The sequence below is a fragment of the Microcebus murinus genome, chromosome 1 (genome assembly GCF_040939455.1).
Source record: "Microcebus murinus isolate Inina chromosome 1, M.murinus_Inina_mat1.0, whole genome shotgun sequence".
NCBI classification, from domain to species: domain Eukaryota; kingdom Metazoa; phylum Chordata; class Mammalia; order Primates; family Cheirogaleidae; genus Microcebus; species Microcebus murinus.
Genome location: NC_134104.1, coordinates 77032262 through 77056046, shown reverse-complemented (window position 1 = coordinate 77056046; position 23785 = coordinate 77032262). Strand labels below are relative to the sequence as shown.

General features: G+C 37.3%; 1 protein-coding gene across 2 annotated transcripts; it reads right to left on the bottom strand.

Moving 5' to 3' along the window:
• Positions 1-326: 326 nt before the first annotated feature.
• TBCCD1 (TBCC domain containing 1) lies at positions 327-22055 on the bottom strand. Of its 2 annotated transcripts, none has more exons than XM_012789656.3 (8): positions 21950-22055; positions 18684-19062; positions 13459-13614; positions 8400-8766; positions 6446-6632; positions 5805-6302; positions 3593-3743; positions 327-941 (listed from the first exon to the last, which is right to left on the bottom strand). In XM_012789656.3, the coding sequence occupies exons 2-7, from the start codon at positions 19017-19019 to the stop codon at positions 3614-3616; spliced, it is 1674 nt and encodes a 557-aa protein (XP_012645110.2). In that variant the 5' UTR covers positions 19020-19062; positions 21950-22055; the 3' UTR covers positions 327-941; positions 3593-3613. The 2 variants fall into 2 exon arrangements, with proteins under 2 accessions (XP_012645110.2, XP_012645111.2); XM_012789657.3 differs by lacking the exon at positions 21950-22055 and adding an exon at positions 21212-21817.
• Between the last annotated feature and the right edge of the window lie 1730 nt (positions 22056-23785).

The window sequence follows — 23785 nt, the reverse complement described above, 5'->3', positions numbered from 1 at the left end:
GTATTTTCCAAAATATACTTCTATTATCTCAGTGTTTCTTTATTTGGTAATGCTCTACTTGCTTGAATTTCATCTTAAAAGAAAAACTATGAAAACTTCAATTAGAGTTAATATTCTGAAGATGAATTTCTACTTTAGAAATATGAAAGCAAGCCCTTTTTGATATAATTATGAATTAAATGGCCAATAAGCATATGAAACAATGTTTATCAGTGATCTGATTCATTCACTAATTTGATCATTGTTTTCCTTTACCTTCAAGAATAGGGTTTTCCCAATCAAATGTAAATTTTACTTTGATATGTCACAAAATGACACTGGAAACATTTTCTAACGTGAAAAGTAAAACTTTATCTGTGTTCAAAAGGAATACATTACTCTTTAGTTTATTGAAAACTTGAAACAGAAAATGAAAAATAAAGATTTTTACACAATTTCATTAAGTTTCATATTTTAAGGACTAAAATATCTTCATATAAAACTTTCTACTATATTTATACATCAACAAATCATACTTTCATTCCAACTATTTTTAAAAGGATTAGCAATTTCCTTTTAAATAATTACAAAGAACTATAAAACTCTTATTTAACTCCAGAAAGGATGAAATCCTTGCATACAAATTAAAATGTGCAGTAGACTTGCAAATCTACATTCAATCACTTTAATATTAACATATATACAATAGGACTGCTTTTATCAACATTTTTATTTTAGCATCATAAAGATGAGTCTTCTGATAGTCTATAAACAATGTTTATATAAAAGTCAGAAGTTTAGCTAAAACTCAACCTAAACAGTAATAAATGAATATGGAAGGAAAATCAAAAAGTCTTAACTAGGAAGAAAAAGCCCCAACATGTCTTAAGCAGCAAGAGTGCCTTCCCAATTTAGTTTCAAGATGAGCACCATCCTCCATTCATCCTCGTGCTTCTAGAGCCCTGAAGATAACAAAATAAAATTAATAACAATTTTTTGTGCCTTCATGCAAATAATAAGAAAAAGAACCATGCATTTACAAAATCACATAAATTAGCAAGATCTGATAATCGTTTAAGTTAGTTATATTCCTTTTCTCTAAATGTCACATAAGTTCATAATAGAAGAAATTCATACATAGACATAAAATATTGGCAGCCTTAACCCTTTGCACTCGCTTGCTTTTTTCTCATTATCCACTCGACATTATCCACACTCGATATCCGAGTGCAAAGGATTAAAGTAAAATTTTTACCATTTCCTTTGTATAATCCCCATGAGATTTCTAATTCTTAATCTCAGCATATATTAACATTGTAAAATTTTTTTAAAAAAATACATACTTTAAAAATGTAAACAATATGTAAAATAAACAAGAACACATTTTTACAACTTTGTAAAACTGCATTTCCTTAAAAAGTGAGACATATGTCCCTGCAATTCCCCTCCTTGATATGTACTTATGAGAAATAAAAACATGTCTACACAAAAAACTTGTACACAAATGTACACAGCAGCATTGCTCAAAATAGCTGAAAAGTGGAAACAACCCAAATGTCCATCAGCTGATGAACAGATAAACAAATTGGCAGATCCACACAACAGAATATTATCTGGCCATGAAAAAGAATGGAGTACTGATATATGCTATAACATAGATGAAACATGAAAACATGCAAAATGAAAAAAGCCATACACAGAAGGCTGCATGTTGTACAATTCCATTTATATGAAATGTCCAGAATAGACATAGTAGATTAGTGGTTGCCAGGAGCTGAGGGGAAGAGGAGATATAGAAGGCTAGAAGAATGGGGAGTGACTGCAACTGGATTTTATCTTGGGGGTGATGAGAATGTTCTGGATTTATTAATGGTTATGGTTGCCCAAACGTTGCATATATTTAAAAGCCACTAAATTCTTTACTTTAAAAAGGTGAATTTTAATTCACGTTATGTGATTATATCTTAAAGAATAAGTTTTCTCCCATCCTAGATAGATATTCAATCTCATTCCTCAAAGACAAACACTGTTTACAATTTCTTTATATCTTTTCAAAAATTTTAGGCATATAATTAGTATATACATATGTGTGATAATCCCTCTCTATTTTCAAACACACAAAGCAACATTTTACTTTTTCCCCTGAGCTTAGAGATCACTCAGTATCAGCACATATAGATAAATTTCATTATTTTTAAAGATGCACTCCATGGTATGGATGAATCAGTTCATTAGGCACCAGTCCTATACTGAGAAGTATTTGGGTTGTTTCCAGTCTACACCTATTTCAAACAATGCTGCAACAAACATCTTTTTATAATAGATCTTTACAAGTTACAAAATTTCAATTACATAGGAGGAATAAGTTTAAGAGATTTAATGTGCAACAATGATGACTATAGTTAACAATAATATAGTATATTCTTGAAAAATGCTGAGAGTAGATGTTAAGTGTTATCACAACAAAAATGAGAACTATGTGAGGTAATGCATATGTTAATTAACTTGATTTAGCCATTCCACAATGTGTATATATTTTAAAACATCAGCTGGGCTTGGTGGTATGGGCCTATATTCCCAGCTACTCAGGAGGCTGAGGTGAGATGATCACTTGAGCCCAGGAGTTCAAGACCAGCCTGGGCAACATAGCATGACCTCATTTCTTAAAAAATACAACATCATATTATGCATAAAAAATATAAACAATTTTACCTGTCAATTAAAAAAAAAGAAAAAATTAAATAGATCTCTACATACAAAAATATATCTGTAAGATAAATTCTAATAAGTGAAATTGCTCCTAAGTCAAAGAATATTTGTATTTTTAATTTTGATTTTGTCAAAATACTTCCCCATAGAGGTTACATACATTTATACTTTTCCCAGTGGTAATTGAAATGTCTTGCTAGCACTGTGTACAACCAGTTTTTGATCCTTGCCAATCTGATAAATAAAAAGTAGTATATAACATTTAAGTCATCATCTTTGTGTCTATAAATATTTTTCTGTGATCTATTCATGACCTTGGTCCATTTTTCTATTGTTAGTGCTTTAAAATACCAAAGTAAACTAATTTCTATTAAAAAAAGAATACCATATATTTGGATTAAATAACTTCCAGTAAATTGGTTTGTATCCTAATTCTCTTCTATTGAATTTATGATCTTCTAGTGTTCAGTAATCAAATTTTTATTTGGATTAATTCTGATTATTACTGCTCAGATGTGTCATTAACAAAGATCAGCTAATTTATGAATTGGTTTGGAGGGATGAGAAAGAGGGAAGATGTGTTAGAAAGAGAATTAACTTAAAGCTATGTGTGGGGAAGAGTTATATTATCTTTGGACAGTACAACTTGTACCAGGCAAAAAGCAAAAAAGTTAAAACTTGGCTATTATATTTACCCGCATTTCTATAGGCTCCATTTTGGTTGGTCTTTTCACTATAAAATATGGTTATAAAAATATGAGTATGTAAAGGTCTGTGTATACTAGTGGGAGTGGTAGAAAACATTTGGCAATGTTTAATAATACAATATTCTGTGCATTTTGTTTTACACTCAGAAGGTTTCCCCAAAAGAATGTTTTAAGTGGTGTACATTATAAACGCCTACCAGTATTTTGATGTAGGATCCCTATCCGGCTGCTTGTTTGGAGCCTGCCGCAGGAGGGACAAGGCTGTCCAGCTGCTGGCGATGTCCTGTATTAATCAACCATTCATAAAACTTGTCCTCCACAAGTACCTGGAACTGCTTCCTTTGATCCCTAAAATCACAAATGAAAGCAGAAAGAACATAAGAACACTAATTCATCTATATTTAATTCCAAGTGATTATATAACACTTTAATGGGATAATATTAAATGATTCATGGTTTCTAGTTATCCTTTTGTTCTCTCTGTTTAGAGTACACTAGACCACCCTCCACCACCAAAAAAGGATTGTTCAGATACAACGCCCTCCTTGTAAAGACTTATTCATTGTTAGATATTTACTGAGGACCAAGTGAATGCTGGGTAGTGTTGTGGTTGATGGGGATAAATGTGTAATGAAAAGGGAAGAGACAAAGCTCCTGTTCAGGCTGGATGGTGCTACTTGACACTACAGGGACACTCACACTGTGATCTATGTAAGTCTATGCCCCTGTGGACACTATATTCTAGTAGGAAAGACAGGTAACAAATAAAATAAATATATGATATAAAGTTAAATAGTTGTAAGTGTCTTGGAGAAAAATAGAGCAGGGTAAAGGAATGGAGAATTTTGGAAATGCTATTTTAGAAAAAGAATGGACAGAGATGACCTTTCTAAAATGACATTTGTGCAGAGGTCTGAAGTGATGGAGTAAGCAAAATAAATATCTGGAGGAACATACCAAGCAGAAGAAACAGAAGGGACAAAGATTCTAAAGCTAGAGCATATTTAACATGTTTATGGTAAGATAGAAAAGAGTAGCTCCTGACAGGCAGGAGCTACCTTAGCACTATCCCAGGCCTTGGTATAGCTGGATCTGGCCTGGCTGTGATGGTCTTCTGTTGAACGTAAGCAATTCCACAGAATACCAACATAAGACAAAGCTGCTCCAGGATGATGACAGTCCATAGCAAGAACAAGACCACTCCATAATCATATCTCATTCTCAGACCAAATCTATGGTCTAAACCACAAAAATGACCAAACATCACCCTTTCCTGGTTGAGTGACTGCTGCTTCCTTATAATTACAGTTGTAGCTCTACTTCCTTCCTCTTGCCTTAGATATAAAAATTATTAAGCTATCAAATCATAGAATTATTCTCAGTCCCACATAGCCTGTTTCCTAGAACCCTCCCCCAAATTCCCCAACACAAGACAAAATCCCCAAACTTTCAGTGAGATAAAACACAGTTCTCTTGCTCCTTGCAATGAGTCAATACAATCCACATTTGTTCTACATATGTTCCCAGCAGTCATTGGCTAGATGGCAATGACTAAGTAATAGCAAAAAGACTGTTGTACTCTGGAAGGGAGTAAATGAGGAAGAGAAATGGCAGCAAATGAGAAAAAGAGAGCCTGATACGTATGGTAAAGACTTTAGATTTTATTCTAAATATGATTAAAAGCCATTAGAGGGGTCAGAGCAGGAAAATGACAAAATCTAATCAATTTTAAATGGATCTTATTGGCAGTCTGTTTTCAAACTGATTTCTGTCTGCCTATATTCCCAAAGTCAAATTGACTACTTTTGTTGTTTCTGGTGTCACCATGGATCTCACCACTTGAAAACACTGATTCAGAGTTAATATTTATCAAGTGTTTACCACATCCTATACTCTGCATATAAGTTTTTCACATGTGTAAGAGAATCTAGGCACCTAAATATCAGAAGCTTATTCAACAGAATTTCTTTAAAAGGATATTTTTTCATTGGTCGTCCATTTTTAGATCACATTATTATAATGTTATTATTGTACTGTATGATATGACATGATATGGTGTGACAATAGTTGAAAGAAAATGATAAAGACATGTTAGTACCTAAAAGGTACTTAGAATAGTTTTAAATTATGTGGCATAGTCTATATATGATTTCTTTGATTCACATAACTCTTACATCTGCCAACTAAACTCAAGCTTCTTAAAAGAAGGGAGTCCAATATTTGAGTATCCACTCACTCCCATCCCCTAACCCAACAAGTGCCTAGAATACTGACCTGAAATCCAAGCATTAACAAAAGATACAATATATCTTTCATTACTTCAGCACAGCTGTAAAAATGTACAGATTAATTTGTTTTTCCATGGAGTTTCATATAAAATACAAACTATTACTTCTAAAAAATACTCACTTTGTCAAACGAGCCTCCTTCACAGTTTTCTGCCAGATTTGTATCTTCTGTTCTCTCTGACCAAGTGCTTTCTGATACGCAAATGGCAGACCCCCAGGTATCTCTGTTGTGTCCCCTTCCATTTCAAAGGGAATAATAAATACATAGAATTCACAAGGTGGTAAGAGCCGGAAGACATTAGCATCACTGTTCTCTCTGCACATAATCATTGGATTATCCCAATAGTTAGGCACTGTAGCAAGGCCTGTCCTGGCCATATGGTCCTCTAGCATTGGGTAATGGGTATGAAAAGGGGCAAAAGTTACTGTCTGGTTCCCAGACAGAATAAGTGGGCGCGTAGGCGTCAGAATGTGAAAGATGCATCCTATGGTAGAAGAGATGGACAAACGGTGGCAAACAGCAATGACTTTAACATTGTCACAATTGTGTAGGTGAAGAGTAGTCTCTACAGGGCCCAAGACAAAGGTGCTATTCCTGCATTTCTCAATTGTCACAGATCTGAAAAAAGAAAAAAATGACATAAATTCCTCTGAATAAGATAAAAAACTATTTGATTGAAATATTATTCTCTGATAGCAAAAAAAGGGTCATAGTCTAAAGAAAATATCAAAATGCCGGAACGCTATGAAGACTGTGCTTACCGTAAGGGGGAGAGCAGATATATAAAAGACTCGTTGCACCGATGAATCTTTACATGTGCCCCCACCAGTGTATCTGAGCTTTTGGCCAACGTCTGCTTGTAAACCTGGCTCATCACCACCATGCCATGCATCCTAGGGGCCACATGAGTATTACAAGCAATCTTAGCTCTTTTTGTTGTCCCTTCAACTATTTAAGAAAACATAAATAAATGAAATAGTTTCAAATCAAAGAAAACAAACAACTGTATGAGGTTACACATGTTTATGTGTATACATGTCTAAAATTAGATACTATGTGTGAGGGAAAAATGTTAGATCTGGGGATTGGGAAAAGAGGTGTTTGCTATACCATTCTCTGTTCTTTTCTATATTTGTACTATTTCATAATTTTTATGAAAAAAATTTAAAACCTATAAGCCATTTAAGATTGCTTATATATCAAAGTTTTTTTCACATCTACTCTTCAAGTTAAGTAATGTGCCTAAGGTCATATGGCTAGTAAGTGGCAGAGCTGGCCTAACTCAAGTATCTTCTCATCCATGATGCTTTACTTTATCATCCCAACCATGATTCATCTCTTTAAATTGCCATAATATAATTATGTACTCCTTCTAATTAACTTACTATGTTATTCCATGAATCCTATTTGAGTTCATGTCTTTACACCCAAGATCATTACTACCTAAAAGCACACCTTCCTATCAAATACAGTGTCTTACACAAACTAACACTCAAAAAATATGTGTAAGTTGGTGTCCTAACCATTATATGACTGGCTTCTCAAACTGTAATTCCCTGCAAGCCACTGGGACACCCTTTTAAACAATACTGGCCAAATGTAGAACAGTCACATTAAGTATGCTATTATTCTTTTAAAATAATTCTTATTGTTTATTTTTATTATATAAGTTTATTTTTATTACATATGTACCATGTACATTATACATGGTTATTGCAGAAAAAAAAGATAAAAACCATTTGTAATCCTGTTAACATTAGTGATCCTTACAAGGTTAGACATTCTTTCTTTTGTCCTACTAATGCCTATCTTAACATTCAAAAACTCTCTTGAACCTATATTATTTTATGAACATCAAGAATTATGTAGTATTCTCTTATATATTTATGGGAACCTTACATATCTGAGAGTCTTACACCTCATATTAGAGTTTAGTTGGATACAGAATTTTTGGATTACAATCTTTTTGCTCAAGATGTTGTTCAATCATCTTCTGTTTTTTATCATTATAAAAATTTGATACAAAACCTTTTTTTTCACATTTGTATGAAACCTAGTATTTTCTCTATCTCTGAAACTCAGAGATTGTAGAAGTATATTCTAGTGCATTTTTTTCCCATTCATTTTGCCTAGTACTTGCCTCAGTAGTATAGACACCTACTGGTGTTTCCTAAAACTTGTACCTGGGGCCAGGCACCTGAACCTATCCATTTAGCCACTGCTGAATCCTCAGGGATACCTGATGTAACCCATTGTTCTCTATACTGAAAATTTAAATTTCCAATTTAGAAACATCTACTCTGCTTATGCCTACGCAGCTAAAGAGACCATATCTCTATATGAACTCTCTGAGGTTGTTAGTGTGAGATGGCCAAATTCTGCTGTGTTGTATAGAAGATAGGAAAGCCTCAAGCAAGTGAGCGTGACAGTGTGAGGCAGAGGCAGAGAAGAGAAAAGCAGAGCAAAGAGAGGACTAACTACAGCTGGAGTTTCTGTTAACTGCGACCAAAAGGACCTTGACTAATAAATTAACTGAGATTGTTGCTGCCTTGAGAAAAAAAGTCATATATATAAGACAGATGTTCCCTTTTTTTCTTTAATAGTACTATTTTTTTAGGTCCTCTACAGAAGATGTGTGATCATTAATATACTAGAAAACATTAGGTTCCTTAACTTGACATTCAATTTAATATAGATCAAAATATTAAAAAATACCTTGGTGAGCCCAAGCCAATTTCTTTCCAGACTTGAGGCAAGCGGATGTACCAAATGGATTCCCAGTTAAACAGGATCTCAACCAGGCTTCCAGCTTGTAGAAAGAGAAAGTCTTAGAGATCTTTGAGAAGCCACTTTCTGCATGCAGTGGTTGCCACAGTGCAAGTTCATGAAGTGGATAGATCTTCCGGGCTCTACTTACTGTACCTTCAATAAGAAAGCTAAGTGCCACAACAGCTTCTTGAGACACCAGACTACTATGGGTTGAATGAAATGATGCAGTGAGTTGTTCTGGATCTAAAAGCAGCTCAAGAAGATCTGATAGATGATCCCAGACAAAGGCTTGGTGACTGTAATCATTCCAGTTCTAAAAAAAATCAAAAGAAAGCACTCTTAACAGAACAAAGAGATTGTCCACAAGATCTAAAACTTCTATATTTTAATTATTTTGTATTTACTCTCTGCCTTATCCTCAAAAAGGATTTAGGTAGCTTATAAATCTTACATAGTTTAGCCAGGCATGGTGGCTCATGCCTGTAATCCCAGCACTTTGGGAGGCTGAGGCAGGAGGGTTACTTGAGGCCAGTAGATCAAGACCAGCCTGGGCAACATAGCAAGACCCTGTCTCTACAAAAAATTAAAAAATTATCTGGGCATGGTGTGCAAATCTGTAGTCCCAGCTACTTGGAAGGCTGTGACAGGAGAATCACTTAAGTCTAAGAGGTTGAGGCTGCAATGAACTATTATATAATCATGCTACTGCACTCCAGACTGGGCAACAGAGCAAAACTCTGTCTCAAAAAACCAAAAAATAAACATAAAGTCTTTTTGTGTATGTGATAGGTATAAATAGATTCTCTTTCCATCTTAAGTAATTCAAAGTAATACTAATAAATAAACTTAGTGTGTGTCAAGCATTAAGTGCTATGCATACTTTACCATATTTAATCCTAACAGTAATTCTAGAATAGATACCATTATCATACCCATTTTACAGATAAGGAAATGGATTTACAGAAAAGTAAAGAAACTTGATCAAGATCACAGAGCTGGCCAGGCATGGTGGCTCACGCCTGTAATCCCAGCACTCTGGGAGGCCAAGGCGGTGGATTGGTTGAGGTCAGGAGTTTGAAACCAGCCTGAGCAAGAGCAAGACCCCATCTCTACTATAAATAGAAAGAAATTAATTGGCCAACTAATACATATATAGAAAAAATTAGCCAGGCATGGTGGCGCATGCCTGTAGTCCCAGCTACTCGGGAGGCTGAGGCAGTAAGATTGCTTGAGCCCAGGAGTTTAAGGTTGCTGTGAGCTAGGCTGTCGCCACGGCACTCACTCCAGCCTGGGCAACAAAGTGAGACCCTGTCTCGAAAAAAAAAAAAAAAGATCACAGAGCTGGTACATACTCTATAAGTTTCAGATCAAACATAAAAGTAACAATCATGGACATTCATTCAATGAAGCACTAGGTTTCTTAATTTACCTTCTCCAATTATAGAAGGAATTTCCAATTCTACTGGGTGAAATGAGGCAATTGATCCTACACTGACTGGATTTAAGAGAAATTATAACTTTGGGAATAAGCTTTAAGTTGGCAGATGTTCTAGTGATTTGACCCATTCATTTGATAGATATTTTCTGAGCCTCTTATTAACATGAAAAATGTTAAGTGATGAACATGCAAATTGATTAAGACATAGTTCCAGTCCTCAAAGAACTCAGAGTCTATTCTAGTGAGAAGACAGTATAAATAAATAACTACAACACAGTGAGATATGACCTACAGCAGAGATCAATAAAGATGTCCTATGAGCATGAGAGGAACAACTAACTCCACCTGGCAGAAAAATCATAATGGATTGCTGTTTGAATAGATTCTTGATTCATGCTGGTAGTTAAGCAAACAGATAAGAAAAAAGGCATTGTAGGAATAGGGAACGGCATATGGAAAGGCCCAAAGGAGTGGAAATACCTGCTATGTTCAGAGAACTGAAAATTCTGGGTGGGATATGGGAAGCATGCTAGGAAGTGGCAGCTGAAGTTAAAATGGTAGGCAGAGACCAATCATGAAAAGCCTTGTACAAAAAACTAAAACATTTGGGTTTTATTTTGTTTTTGTTATTTATTTATTTATTTGTTTTTTTTGAGACAGAGTCTCACTCTTATTGCCCCGGTTAGGGTGCCGTGGAGTCAGCCTGGCTCACAGCAACCTCAAACTCTTAGGCTCAAGCAATCCTTCTGCTTCAGCCTCCCAAGTAGCTGGGACTACAGGCATGTACCACTAAGCCCGGGTAATTTTTTCTAGGTATTTTTAGTTGGCCAATTAATTTGTTTCTATTTTTAGTAGAGACAGGGTCTCACTTTTGCTCAGGCTGGTTTCGAACTCTTGACCTTGAGTGATCCTCCTTCCTCAGCCTCCGAGAGTGCTGGGATTACAGGCATAAGCCACTGCACCCAGCCAGCTGGATTTTATTTTGTATGCCAGGGACTTCCAAACTATTTTCTAAATAGCTATATCTTTTATTTTTCTTTTTAATAAGTTCTCCTCTGGATGCCAAAGAAAACAGATCAAAGCAGAGTTGTCCTCAGCCTCAACCTGCTCTTCCTCTCACTGCATTCCCCCTCCTCAAAGTAGGCCATATGGTAGCTCCACAGAATTCAACATGAAACCAACATTGACAAAGGAGGATTCATTGGCACAGTTTAGACAGGAGATAAATATACTCCATCTGTATTTGGGAAAGCCCAGTGTGGTAGGTAGACTGTAGACTAAAGCAGGGTGACCAGCTAGAACCTAATTACAAAAATCAATGCAAAAAAAAAAAAAAAGTCATTAGATAAAAAAAAAAAGCTTAGATAAGAGGAAGAAAAGGGACAAATTTAAAGTGTCATATTGAGGCAGAATCAGTAAGACTTTACAACAAACTGGATTTGGGTGGTGAGAAAGGAGCAGCATGGGTGGGCTGGTGGGAACTTTAACTGGCATAGGGAGTACAAGTTAACTCAAGGAAAGGGAGATTTTACTGTAGGGACACTCATTCGTCTCCCAAATGGAGTTAGAACTGGAAATGGGAAGCATCAGAATCTGACTGTCTTTCAAGGGCCAGTGTCCCTCTGCATGTCTCTTCCATTCTCTTCTTTTTCTCTCATGACAAACATCCTGTGCTTCTGTGCTTCTCTGATTATCTCAGAGTTTCTAGTCCCTCATAACTCCAGGTCATCTCTAAGCACTGTGGCTATTTGGTCCCAATGCCACCTGGTTTTCTGGTTCAAGTACTCATCACCAAATCACAATTTCTCTCTGGGGGGACTGACTGGCCCAGGTCATCATTTCAAATCAAAGCAATTTCAAATACATAGTAACAAGTGTCCATTCCTGGTCCTATCAGTTGTTTGGAAAGGTCATGATATAGCACAAAACCAGAGTCACCATTTGCTGGTGATACAACAAGTATGCTTAGGATACAACAAGTCCCATATTACTGAATTCTCACAGCCATTGGGAAATAGGCACTATTATCCCTATCTAGAGAGGAGAAGCCAAGGCCTAGAGAAGTTATCTGACTTTCCTGAAATCACGTGACTATTAAGTGACAGAGCCAGATAAGACTGCAGACTACCTTGGCTCAAAACATCATCTCCTATTAGTGCCCATTCAGCAGGAACTACATGTGGAGAGAGCAGGCGATGATTGTTATCACTGATACATCCAGACTTGAACATTCTGAATTTCAGGTATAGCTAGGGCAACTATGTGAAGGGATAAATATGAGGCAAGAATTCTGGGATGAAGACAAAGTTAGGAGTCATTGAGATATATGCGGTCATGGGAATAGAAAGAATTATCTTGAATGAATATGTTGAGTGAGGAAATTGCCACAGGAAGAATAGCTGCATGTAAGGACCAGGGGGAGAGAAATTTATGGAAAAGAAGGAAAAATCAGAAGTAGAACCAAGGAGGTATAGCATCATGGAATATAAGGCAGGACAGATTTATTAAAAAGAGATTATAAAAGTGCCAAATAACACAGAGGGTTTTGTTTTTTGGTGTTTTTTTTTTGTTTTTTTTTGTTTTTTTTTTAGCTTCAGAACATTTTTAAAGAGCCTCTACATGGCATTAATACTGAGGTCTACATTTTAAAGTTTTTCAGACTACCTCCACAAAAACAGGTAAAAACATTTGCTTTTCTTTTTTAAAAAAACAGAAAGAAGCCGGGCGCGGTGGCTCACGCCTGTAATCCTAGCACTCTGGGAGGCTGAGGCGGGCGGATTGCTCGAGCTCAGGAGTTCGAAACCAGCCTGAGCAAGAGCAAGACCCCGTCTCTACTATAAAAATAGAAAGAAATTAATTGGCTAACTAATATATATAGAAAATTAGCCGGGCATGGTGGCACATGCCTGTAGTCCCAGCTACTCGGGAGGCTGAGGCAGAAGGATTGCTTGAGCCCAGGAGTTTGAGGTTGCTGTGAGCTAGGCTGACGCCACGGCACTCACTCTAGCCTGGGCAACAAGCGAGACTCTGTCTCAAAAAAAAAAACAAAAAAAAAAAAAAACAGAAAGAAAAAGCAATAAGACATTTTCTAAAACTCACAATGTGAGGCAGTTAAACTTAACTTTTAGGTTGTCGCATCATATATAAGTACTTAAGCATGATTAAGCAATATGAGAAGATATTTTTATAGAACATTTTTAGGATTTCAGCAGACTCTGCAAACACATCTTTTGGTTTATCCTATTTTAGTCAAATGAGTAGACTCAAATTCATTAACATTTGCAAAAATGGGAATGCTAATAGAATATAGTGAATAATCTGCCCAAAAATCATGCTAGTGTTTTTATATCAGTGAAAGTGGTGTATCAAAATCACTTCTCTATACACACTTCTCTGAATACATTGATTTTGTTTTATAATTTAAGAGAAAGTAAAAAGTAAAAAACAAAACAAGCCATCAAATCACTGACTTATATAAAAAAATCCCAACATAATTTTTAATGAAGGTAATACCATCTCCCTCACAAATTATCCATTTTATAGAAAGAGATAAGATACAAACAGTACCTTATTATGACAACTGGATTTTTCAGTCAGGTCAGGAGACTGAGATCTGTTTCTGGGACTGGGCCACTCTTCTCTAATCAAAGATGTCCTCAAGGAGACTTTATTTAACTGCTGTATGTATAAGAAGAGCAGAAACTGTAGGGTGTCCACTGAAACCTATCCAAGAAGAAAATAAATGATGAATACATGTATTTTAAAAAATGTTTTTCTCACCCCATGTCAGCAGAAAAGTAAACACATCTTAAAAAAGTATCACTAATCTACAACTAAGTAAACAGTAAATTCACAAGTTTTCTGATCCTAAGAAAACAATTTAGAAACACTGCTAGCATTTGATATGTATGTCTCTGATATGGAGATGTAGGAGTTTCTAAGACTAATTAAAGTGGAGTCATTTACCTTTGTAGAAAGCTAGATAGCATCTATGGCCATAGAGATTGTCTCCCAAAACTGATGAAGGGGAAAGAATGAAGTATACACTTTTTAAAAGCACATTATTTCAGAAATTTAAAGTTATGGTTTAAAAACCATCTTAGTAATATGAATAAATAAATGAATAGATGGAAGAAAGGAAGAAGTATATTTCATGAAGACACAGAGATTTAACCTAAGGCTCACAGACTTATCAAGAAAATTTAGGATATCAGTGCAACTTCCAAAATTGTATGTATCTTTTTGTGTATGCGCATTTTGTGGAGAAGTAGGCTTTAGGTTTTCACCAAAATTTTTTTTTTTGAGATGGGATCTCAGTATGTTGCCCAGGCTGGTCTCAAATTCCTGGGTTCAAGCAATCCTCTTGCCTCAGCCTCCTGAGTAGCTGGGATTACAGGCACATGCCTCCATACCCGGCTGGTTTTTGCCAAGTTCTTAAAGGGGTGTTTGACTTAAAGAGAAAAAATACTACTAGTCTGATAGATGTATAAAGTCATTTATTATTCAAGGAAGTGTTTGAAGCTCACAATTTGAAACCCTTGATTATCCTCATATAACCATCCGAATGCATAAACAGGAGAGGCAAAAAAGTAAAGTAATACATCTGAGTGTACAGCTATATTCTCCCTGATTCCCAACCTGGCTAAAAATCAATACCATCTGAAGAACTTAAAAGTACAGATTCTCAGAATTACCCAGATTTATTCAATCTACGTCAATGTTGAGCCCCACGAATTTATATATTTTATAAATTTTTAATTTCTTAATTAAACTTTTGAAATAACTAGATTTACATGCAGTTGTGAAAACTGATACAGAGAGATCCCATGTACCCTTTACCCATCCTGCAAAACTGCAGTACAATATCACAATCAGGATACTGACACTGATACAGTCAAAATACAGAAATTTTCCATCAACATAAGAATCTCTCATCTTGTCCTTTTATAGCCACACCCTTTCCTTAACCCCTAGCAACCACTTATTTGTTTGCCATCACTATGATTTTGACATTTCAAGAATGCCATATAAATGGAATCATATAATATGTAACCTTTTGGGATTAGCTTTTTCACTCAGCATAAGTCCTTGATTTTATAAGGTTTTAACAATTATTTGTTATATTATCATTATTTCTTCCTATATTCTCCTTGTGAGACTATATATGATCCTTGCCTTTTCCATTTTTATATCCCTAGTAACTAGCATAGAATCTGGTACATAATAAGCCTTCAAAAAACTTGGAAATCCCTAAAGGTTTTATTCATCTCTGTATCCACAGCATCTACTACTATACACAGCACACAGTAGGTACTCAAATATTTGATTAATGAATGAATATAATATCCTTCCCCTCTTGGTTGCTAGATAAAGTTCTTTTCAATTTCCAAAACCCTGTTTAGATATTACCCCATACAGCAGAGACTGACTAGATGTTAACTAAATATCTTTTTCTCTTCTTCCTGGGCACAAAATTAGATGGTGTTTCCCACTCCCCACCCTTTGCAGTTAGGTATGGTATAACGAAGTTATGGTCAATGGAATGCGGATTAATTTATATTTACCACTTTCGAGCCTGACCCATAAAACTGTCCCAAAAGAAATGGAAGCAAAGGACTCTGAGGCCCTAATGGGCATGGCTGTGGCAAACTGCATCATTATTTTCAAGTGTTCACTTACCCATCCTCCAAGTGGCTTATATAGCCCTACACATGGCCATGGGATTTTCCGACTTTCCTTACCTCTTATATGGTAGTTTACCTTTCCACCTCATTGACTTTAGCCTTGGATATGTGACAAAGCATTAGCCAAAGGAATGAAAGTAGTCATAGTTTATGTCACATCTGAGCAAAAGTTTTAAGAGGCATCATGAGAGCCCCAAAATAAACCCACACATATACAGTCAACTAATTTTTCATAACCGTGCCAAAAATACAAAATGAAGAATAGTTACATCAATAAATGGTGCCGAGAAAACTGGATATCCACATGTAAAAGAATGAAATTGGGCCCATAGCTTAAACCATACAAAATCAACTCAAAATGGATTAAAGACCTGAAATGGTGAAACTCCTAGAAGAAAAATAAGGAAAAGGGGCTCCTTGACATTGGTCTTGGTATTGATTTTTTGGACATGATATCAAAAGTGCAAGCAAGAAATGCAAAAATAAACAAGTGGGTTATCTTCTGCACAGCAAAGGAAACAATGAACAAAATGAAAAGACAACCTACAGGATGGGGGAAAATATTTGCAAACCATATATGTGTGTGTGTGTGTGTATGTGTGTGCGCACGTGTGTGTGTGTGTGTGTGTGTGTGTGTATGAGATAAGGGATTAATATCCAGAATATACATAATAAACTCCTATGGCTCAAAAGCAAGAAAAAATAAGTCAATTAAAAAATAGGCAAAAGACCTGAATAGGCATTTCTCCAAAGAAGACATACAAATGGCCAACAGGTATATGAAAAGGGGCTCACCATCACAAGTCATTAGGGAAATGCAAATCAAAACCACAATGAGATATCACTTCACACTTGTTAACAAAAGATTACTAAGTGTTGGCAAGGATGTGGCAAAAAAGGAACCCTGGTTCACTGTTGGTAAGAATGTAAAATTGGAACAGCCATTACGGAAAACAGTATGGTGGCTCCTCAAAAAAAAATGAAAAATGGAACTACCGTATGAACCAGCAATCCCATTTCTGGGTATTTATCCAAAGGAATTGAAATCAGAATTTTGAAGAGATAATTGCATTCCTGTGTTCACAGCAGCATTACTGACAATAGCCAGAGCATGGAAACAACCTAAATATCCATCAATAGATGAATGGATAAAGAAAATGTGGGGTGTGTGTATGTATATACACACATACACACACATATTATACACATACTATATACATACACATATACAAAACTGAATATTATTCAACCTTAAAAAGAAGGAAATCTTGCCATTTTCAACATGAGTGGACCTGGAAGACATTATGCTAAGTGAAATAAGCCAGACATAGAAAGACAAATACTGCATAATGGCACTTACATGTGGAATCTAAAATAGTCAAATTCATAGAAACAGGGAGAATGGTGTTTACCAAGGGCTGGGAGGAGGGGGAAACGGAGAGGCGATGATCAAAGGATACAAAGTTTTAGTGATGCAAGAAAACTAAGTTCTGGAGCTACTATATAGCATAGTGCTTATAGCTAATAATACTATACTGTATACAGTAGATCTTATGTTAGTGTTCTTAACACATACACACACAAAAATAATAATAATAAAGGAGGTGAGGACAACTTTGGGAGATGATGGATATGTCTATGGGCTTGATGGTGGTGCTGGTGGCATATACCGTGTTTCCCCAAAAATAAGACCTACCCATAAAATAAGCCCTAGCAGGATTTCTAAGCATTTGTACAATATAAGCCCTACCCTGAAAATAAGACCTAGTGATGGGTGTGGCTACGCAGAGTATCTGCACAACTCATGCATTTCATGTCGGAGCAGTAAAGACAAGCAGCCCTTCTCATCTGCCCCATGAGAGCTCTATTACTCAACATGAGAGACTGGGGCCAATAGTTCTAAAGGAAATAGAGTCGTAAGAAATTCAGGATGGAATTCAGGGTTTGGAGAGTTATGATGATGTTCCAGAAGAAGATGACTTAACTATATTTGAATAAATGTAGATTGTTGTACCATACTTTAAAAAAATAACACATCCCCTGAAAATAAGCCCTAGGGTGTCTTCTTGAGGAGAAATAAATATAAGACCCTGTCTTATTTTTGGGGAAACACAGTACTATCCTCAAACTCAAGTTGCATACATTAAACAAGAAAACAAAGAGGCATCATGAGTTTCCTGCCTCCGTTACTCTTTCCTTCTGTTACAAGAATGGGATGGCCTACACAGCAGCTATTTCTTCAGCCTGGGGCTCCAAATGAGAAAACATATAGAGCCAAGCCAGAGCCTGGAAGAGAGCCACAGCTAAAGTGTAGCTTACAGGTAAAAGGAGTAAGAAATAAACCTCTGTTACCGTAAACCACTAGAATTTCATTTTGTTTGTTTTTAATGGCAGCAAAGCTGATTAATATAATTGTGACTCCAAATGATAGAATAATGGATCCTGGGTCACTGGTTGGACAACAGCAGCTCAGAAATTCATCTAACCAAGTGTACCTGTGTTGGGCTGCTGTACAAGTGAAATAAACTCTTACTGTTCTAAGCCACTGAAATTCTGGGATTGTGTGTTACTCTGATTAATATACTTTCTCTGTGAAGTCTTTCCTGATCACCAGAATAAATCATTCTTTACTCAATTTCTGTACTTTCTGCCTTTTGTTACTGTACATATCACACTATTAAATAGCACTTTTTTACACACCAGCTTCCCCTACTAGTCTATAAGCTCCATAAGGGCAGAGATGCTGTCCTAATTATCTTTGGATCCCAGCACATAGCAGATGTTCATTTTAAAATAGGTGCTCTCGCAGTAACATATCAATGGTTCATAACACTCAATGCAAAATACTTTTAAAGTCAATGAAAATATTTTCCTCCTTCAATTACAGTGTTCCTGTGCTTTGGGAGTAGGTGAATAAATATTGGTAAGTAAGGACTAACTTATTGAATACATGAAATACTGCCATACTGGAACTGCTAAAGCTCAAGTGGTATTTTGAGATCACAAATGGTCATTAACCTAAAACCTCAAACTATACAGCTAGTATAAAAATTAAGCATGGGTTATTTCCCAAAGTAATTAAACATACATATCACAATCAATCCATACCTGATTTCTCTGCTTTTCAACTTCATCCTCAGACATGCAGTTGGACAGAACCTCAGACCATTCCAGCCGCTCCTCAGGTGTCCTCACGGAAAGACTATCAAATATTTCAAAGTAAAGCCATGCCAGATCCTTAGCCAACTGCAGCTTCCCACATGCAATGTGCCTCCATGTAGACCAGTAGAGGCGTGGGTAGGCTCCCTCTGTGGCCCGGGTTCGCACATAGCTGGATATCTTCCTGAGATAGTGAAGACTAAATTTGGATGGAGGGGGGACCTGCAAGGTACCCACTATAAAGGGTTCTGCTTTCACCCAGAGGAGAACTCCGGACTGATCCATATTATCTCCAAGGACATCTGGGTGAAAAGGCTTCTTTGCATACCTAGGAAACAAAGTTTCTTCATAAACTGATTTGAAACAAATCTCATGTACATTTCCTTGGAAGGTGACCCTTCCCTTAACTGTGTTAAATATACTACATCATCAGCTTTAAAAGCAGCTCTAGTTCATCAACCAAGAGCAGAATAAATTTTTGGTCAGATCTTATTACAGTCTATTTGAGAGAAAAAAAATTGTGATAAAATTATCCTAATTGAATTGTTAGAAATGGTTGTTTTACGAAGAGTGTGTAAATGCATGAAGTCTGAGTAGGATCCCTGCTTAGGGCAGGAATAAGGAATGGGAGGTTGGGAGGAAGTAATACTATCACAGAAACCTTGTCACTGAGAAGGAACACTGGTCAAAATAAGAATAATAAAATTTCAGAGTTAAATCACTTGCACATGGAAGACAGTTGGTTAAAGATCTGCACATGTTAGGCCGGGCATGGTGGCTCACGCAGGTGGGTTGTTTGAGCTCAGGAGTTCAAGACTAGCCTGAGCAAAGGTGAGACCCGGTCTCCACTAGAAATAGAAATTACTTGGACAGCTAAAAATATACAGGAGAAAAAAAAAAAAATTAGCCAGGCATGGTGGTGCATGCCTGTAGTCCCAGCTACTTGGGAGGCTGAGGCAGAAGGATCACTTGAGCCCAGGAGCTAGGCTGACGCCACAGCACTCTAGCCCTGGCAACTAAGTGAGACTCTGTCTCAAAAAAAAAAAAAGATTTGCATGTGTTAGCTGACCATTTAAGTTCAATATGAGGTAGCAGACAAGAATGCTAATGTAAACATAGGCTGCAAATACAGATCAAGGGAAGTTAAAGCATATTTATTCTCTTTAACAGTGAACCCACTCTGACGTATTCTATCATGCTTGATTTAGGTGTAGTATTTTGGATTTTGTTTATTGTTTCTTTGTTATAACAATGATACATGATTTTTATGGAACATTTATAAAATATCTAAAAATAGAAGGGGGGAATCATCTATGGTCTCCATCACTAAAGGGCAACTAGTTAATACTTTATCGTACTTCCTTCTCGTCTTTCTTCTACGTAGATTAGATGTTTGTTTGTTTTTGAATTTTCATAGCTGTGATAATATCACATATACAATTCTGTATTATTTAAAAAGCTTCAGAGCATTCTGGCAAAGAATGGTGGCTCACACCTGTAAACCTAGCACTTTGGGATTCCAATGTAGAAAGATTGCTTGAGACCAGAAGTTGGAGATCAGCCTGAACAACAAAGTGAAATCCTGGTCTCTATAAAAAATAGAACAATAAGCTGAGTGTGGGTGGCAGTGCCAGTATTCCCAGCTACCAGGGAGGCTGAGGCAGAAGAATCATTTGGCCCTGGAGTTTGAGGTTATAGCGAGCTATGATTGCGCCACTGCACTCCAGCCTGGGTGATGGAGCAAGACCTGTCTCAAAATAAAAACAAAAACAAATAAAAGCTTCATAGCATTCCAAATAAACATACTCTAATTAATCAAATGTTCTCCCATTTTTAGACACTTAATGGGTTTAAGATTTTTCATGAAAACAAGACAGGCAAAATATCAATCATCATTGAAGCTGGATAATGGGCACGAGGGGCTGATTATTTTACTTTGTGTATGTCAAAATTTTTCATTATAAAAAATTCTAATATTGTCACTATTTTAAATAATGCTATGACTACCATCTTTCTTATTTTCTGCAAGATGAGTTATTTCCTAGAGAAAATTTTCTGATGTGTATTTGTGAATGAAGTAACTGACATTTCTGAAACTCCTGACTACATTCCCACTATTTTCCACATGATTTTATCAAAGTGTACCATCATTTGATCATGGTACTCACTTCTATTGAGCACTCCTCAGCATTAGTAGCATTTTAAAAATGCAAAAAATCATACAAAAAATTAATTATATGACAGATGAAAAATGTTATGTTCTGCATTGATTCTAAGAAAGTTGTGCTTCTCTTCAGAATGATCTGTTCCAAAAAATAACTGACATCAATCAAGTGCTTACCACATGCTAGATGGCACAATCAGTATCTTGCATATTTCACCTCTTTCATCCTCACAACCACCTGGAGATATAGTATATATGATTGTCCTCATTTTCCAATAAGAAAATTGAAGCTTAGAGAAGTTAAGGGACTTACCCAAAGATACACACTCTGTTGGCACAGCCCTAGATTAGGATTCAGGTCTGACTTGAGAACTGCATTGCTACAAATGTACTTTGGAACCCAGTTTTGGGAGAGTCTCTGAAAAATGGGAATGGATCCAGAAGAGAATTGCCAGCATAAAGGGCCTTAGACATGAAGCCATCTAAGAGCCAGGTGAAATAACATGGGAGCATGAACCCAAAAAGGAAGGGCGTGGGAGGGTAAATAAATGGCAGCTGTCTCTGAATATGGGACTAGCTTGGTGTCGTTCTGAGTAAAACCAGACGATGAAAATTAGGTGAGGAAGACCTTAGTTCTCTCCAAAATGTAACAGGCTTCTCTGTGAGGACTGAACTCCTGTCCTGATGTGTACAGACCCTGGGATGAACCCTCTATTCTAACTCCGAGATTGGACAGGGCTAAATTCGAAAACAAACATACACAGGGGCTCTTGCCCTGGAGGTGCGCGGGAGTTAGGGTCTTTCAGGTCGAGAGGTCGGCGCGGGCCCATGGCGGTCCTCCTGAGGCTGGCCCGCCTCTGGACGTGATCCGGGGAAGGACTCGGCGTGGGCCGCCCGAGCAACCGACCAAACTTCAGGAACACAGACACCCAAGCTGACAGGGTTCGCAGTCGACCTGAGACTGGGCGAAAGCGAAGGCGGTCTCCCCAGTCCGAGCCTGACGCTTGACCCGCCCGCACCGCCCTCCCTGGTGCCACCCGGACGCAGTTACCTGCGAAGGCAGGCGTCGCTCCGCTGCACCCCTCTGCGCGCCACCGCAGCCCGCGCCCTGCTCCGCTGGCCCGCCCCTCGCCCTCCGTCGCGCCCACAGCGCAAGCGCGAGGCTTCGCACCACCGAGAGCCGGCGGACCCCGTTGCTAGAGCGGCACATTGCCGCTTTTGCGGCTCAGAGAAACTTGGTTGAGCCCAAGAGATCTCGGCAGTGGGACTTGGAGCCAGACCACAGCTTTCTGGTGTTGCGCCTTCGAACCTAGGGGAGTAGAAAGTTTTCTATTGCTCCACATAACTGTGGTCAGCCAATAGCTGCTGTTAAGGTCAGCACGCTTTCGTCAGTAATAATAACGATGATGATGGCAGTTTACATTTATAGAGCGTTTACTATGACCTGAGCACTGTATAAACTTTATGTGGATTATTTCAATCTTCTCAAGAGCCCTTTAGATGCATTTATTTTACTGATGAGGAAAATATGGCGTAGAAAGGTGAAAGTAACACACACCTAAGGTCACACAAGAGACAGAGCCGGGTTCAAATCCAGACGGTTTAAAGCACGACAGCCACTCCCGGCACCGCCCTCTCTCCTCACTCTCACCCCACCTAGCTTTCGCTCCTTAGCTTATCTTTACCTCCTAGTTTCTGTCTTCATGAAGCTTTTTTGGATTCCACCCAGCAGAAGACCTCACACCTTCCTTTAAACCTCCATTTCATGATTTCTGGACGTTTCCTGCTTCTTAGTTCGCTTATGGCCTCTCTAGGTGTAGAAGATACAAAGGTAAATCAGATCATAAAATGCAATTTAGTTTCTCTTACAGTGGCCTCTCTTCCCTACTAGGCATCTTCCTGAAAGCAGGGGCTTCAGATTTAAATAGACCTGGGTTAAGATCCAGTTTACATCACTTAATATTAATAGCTCAGTGATCTTGAACAAGTTTCTTTTTTCTGTCCCTCCTCCCCAGCAAATTTCATCACCTCTCTGTGTCTTAGTTTTCCACAACAGCAATTATTATTTGTCGAGCACCACTGTGTGTCTGGCACAGTGCTAGGCACTAAAGTTACAATGGTGAACAGACAAGGTCCTTGCTTTCTTGGGTGTATAATTTAATAGGGAGAATAGACAATACATGTTAATGAATAAAATGGAATAATTTCAGTTAGTAGTAAATGCTAATGAAGATTGGGGCTGGGCATCAGAGAAGGCCACTTTGTAGTGCTGAATTTGAGGTGAGGCCTGAAGAATAAGAAGCCAGCCATCTGAAGATCACAGTCAAAGCAACTTGTACTCAGAAATATTTGAGCACCTACTCCATGCCAGGCACTGTTCTAAGGTACTGTTTTATACATTTTTGAACACAGTCTAGAGATCCATGCCTTCATGAAACTGGCATTTCAATGTGTGAGTGGGGAGCCAGGGATGGAAAAAATGAAATAGGGTAGGGTAAGAATAAGGGATTCAGTAAGGACTAATTTTGATTGGTTGGTCGGGAGGTCTTCTCTGAGGTGACAACATGTAAGCTGATACCTGAATTTAAAAAAAAAGGATTCACTCATGTTAGGATCTGAGGGAGGGAGGAGCTGTTCATGTAAATGGAACAGCTACAGTAGTACAAAGGCCCTAGGTAGGAATGAACTTGGTGTATTCAAGAAAGAGAAAGGAAGCCAGTTTTGCTGGAACATGGTGAGGAGTATAATAGGTGAGGGTACAAAGCAGATAAGGTTTTGTAAACTAGCATAGAGTTGAGATTTTATTCTAATTGTAATTGGAAAGCCATTCGAGGCCTTTAAATAGGGAATGACATGATTTTAAAAAATCATGGGGTGGGAAACATGA

What these genes read in the sequence shown, in the direction of transcription:
- TBCCD1 (XM_012789656.3), bottom strand. Translation starts at nt 19,019, where the DNA reads ATGGATCAGTCCGGAGTTCTCCTCTGGGTGAAAGCAGAACCCTTTATA. An exon ending in TTGAAAAGCAGAGAAATCAG is followed by an intron (nt 13,615 to 18,683) that starts GTATGGATTGAT and finishes CTTCTTGGATAG; the next exon opens with GTTTCAGTGGACACCCTACA. An exon ending in AAGGAGGCTCGTTTGACAAA is followed by an intron (nt 3,744 to 5,804) that starts GTGAGTATTTTT and finishes TTGTGATTTTAG; the next exon opens with GGATCAAAGGAAGCAGTTCC.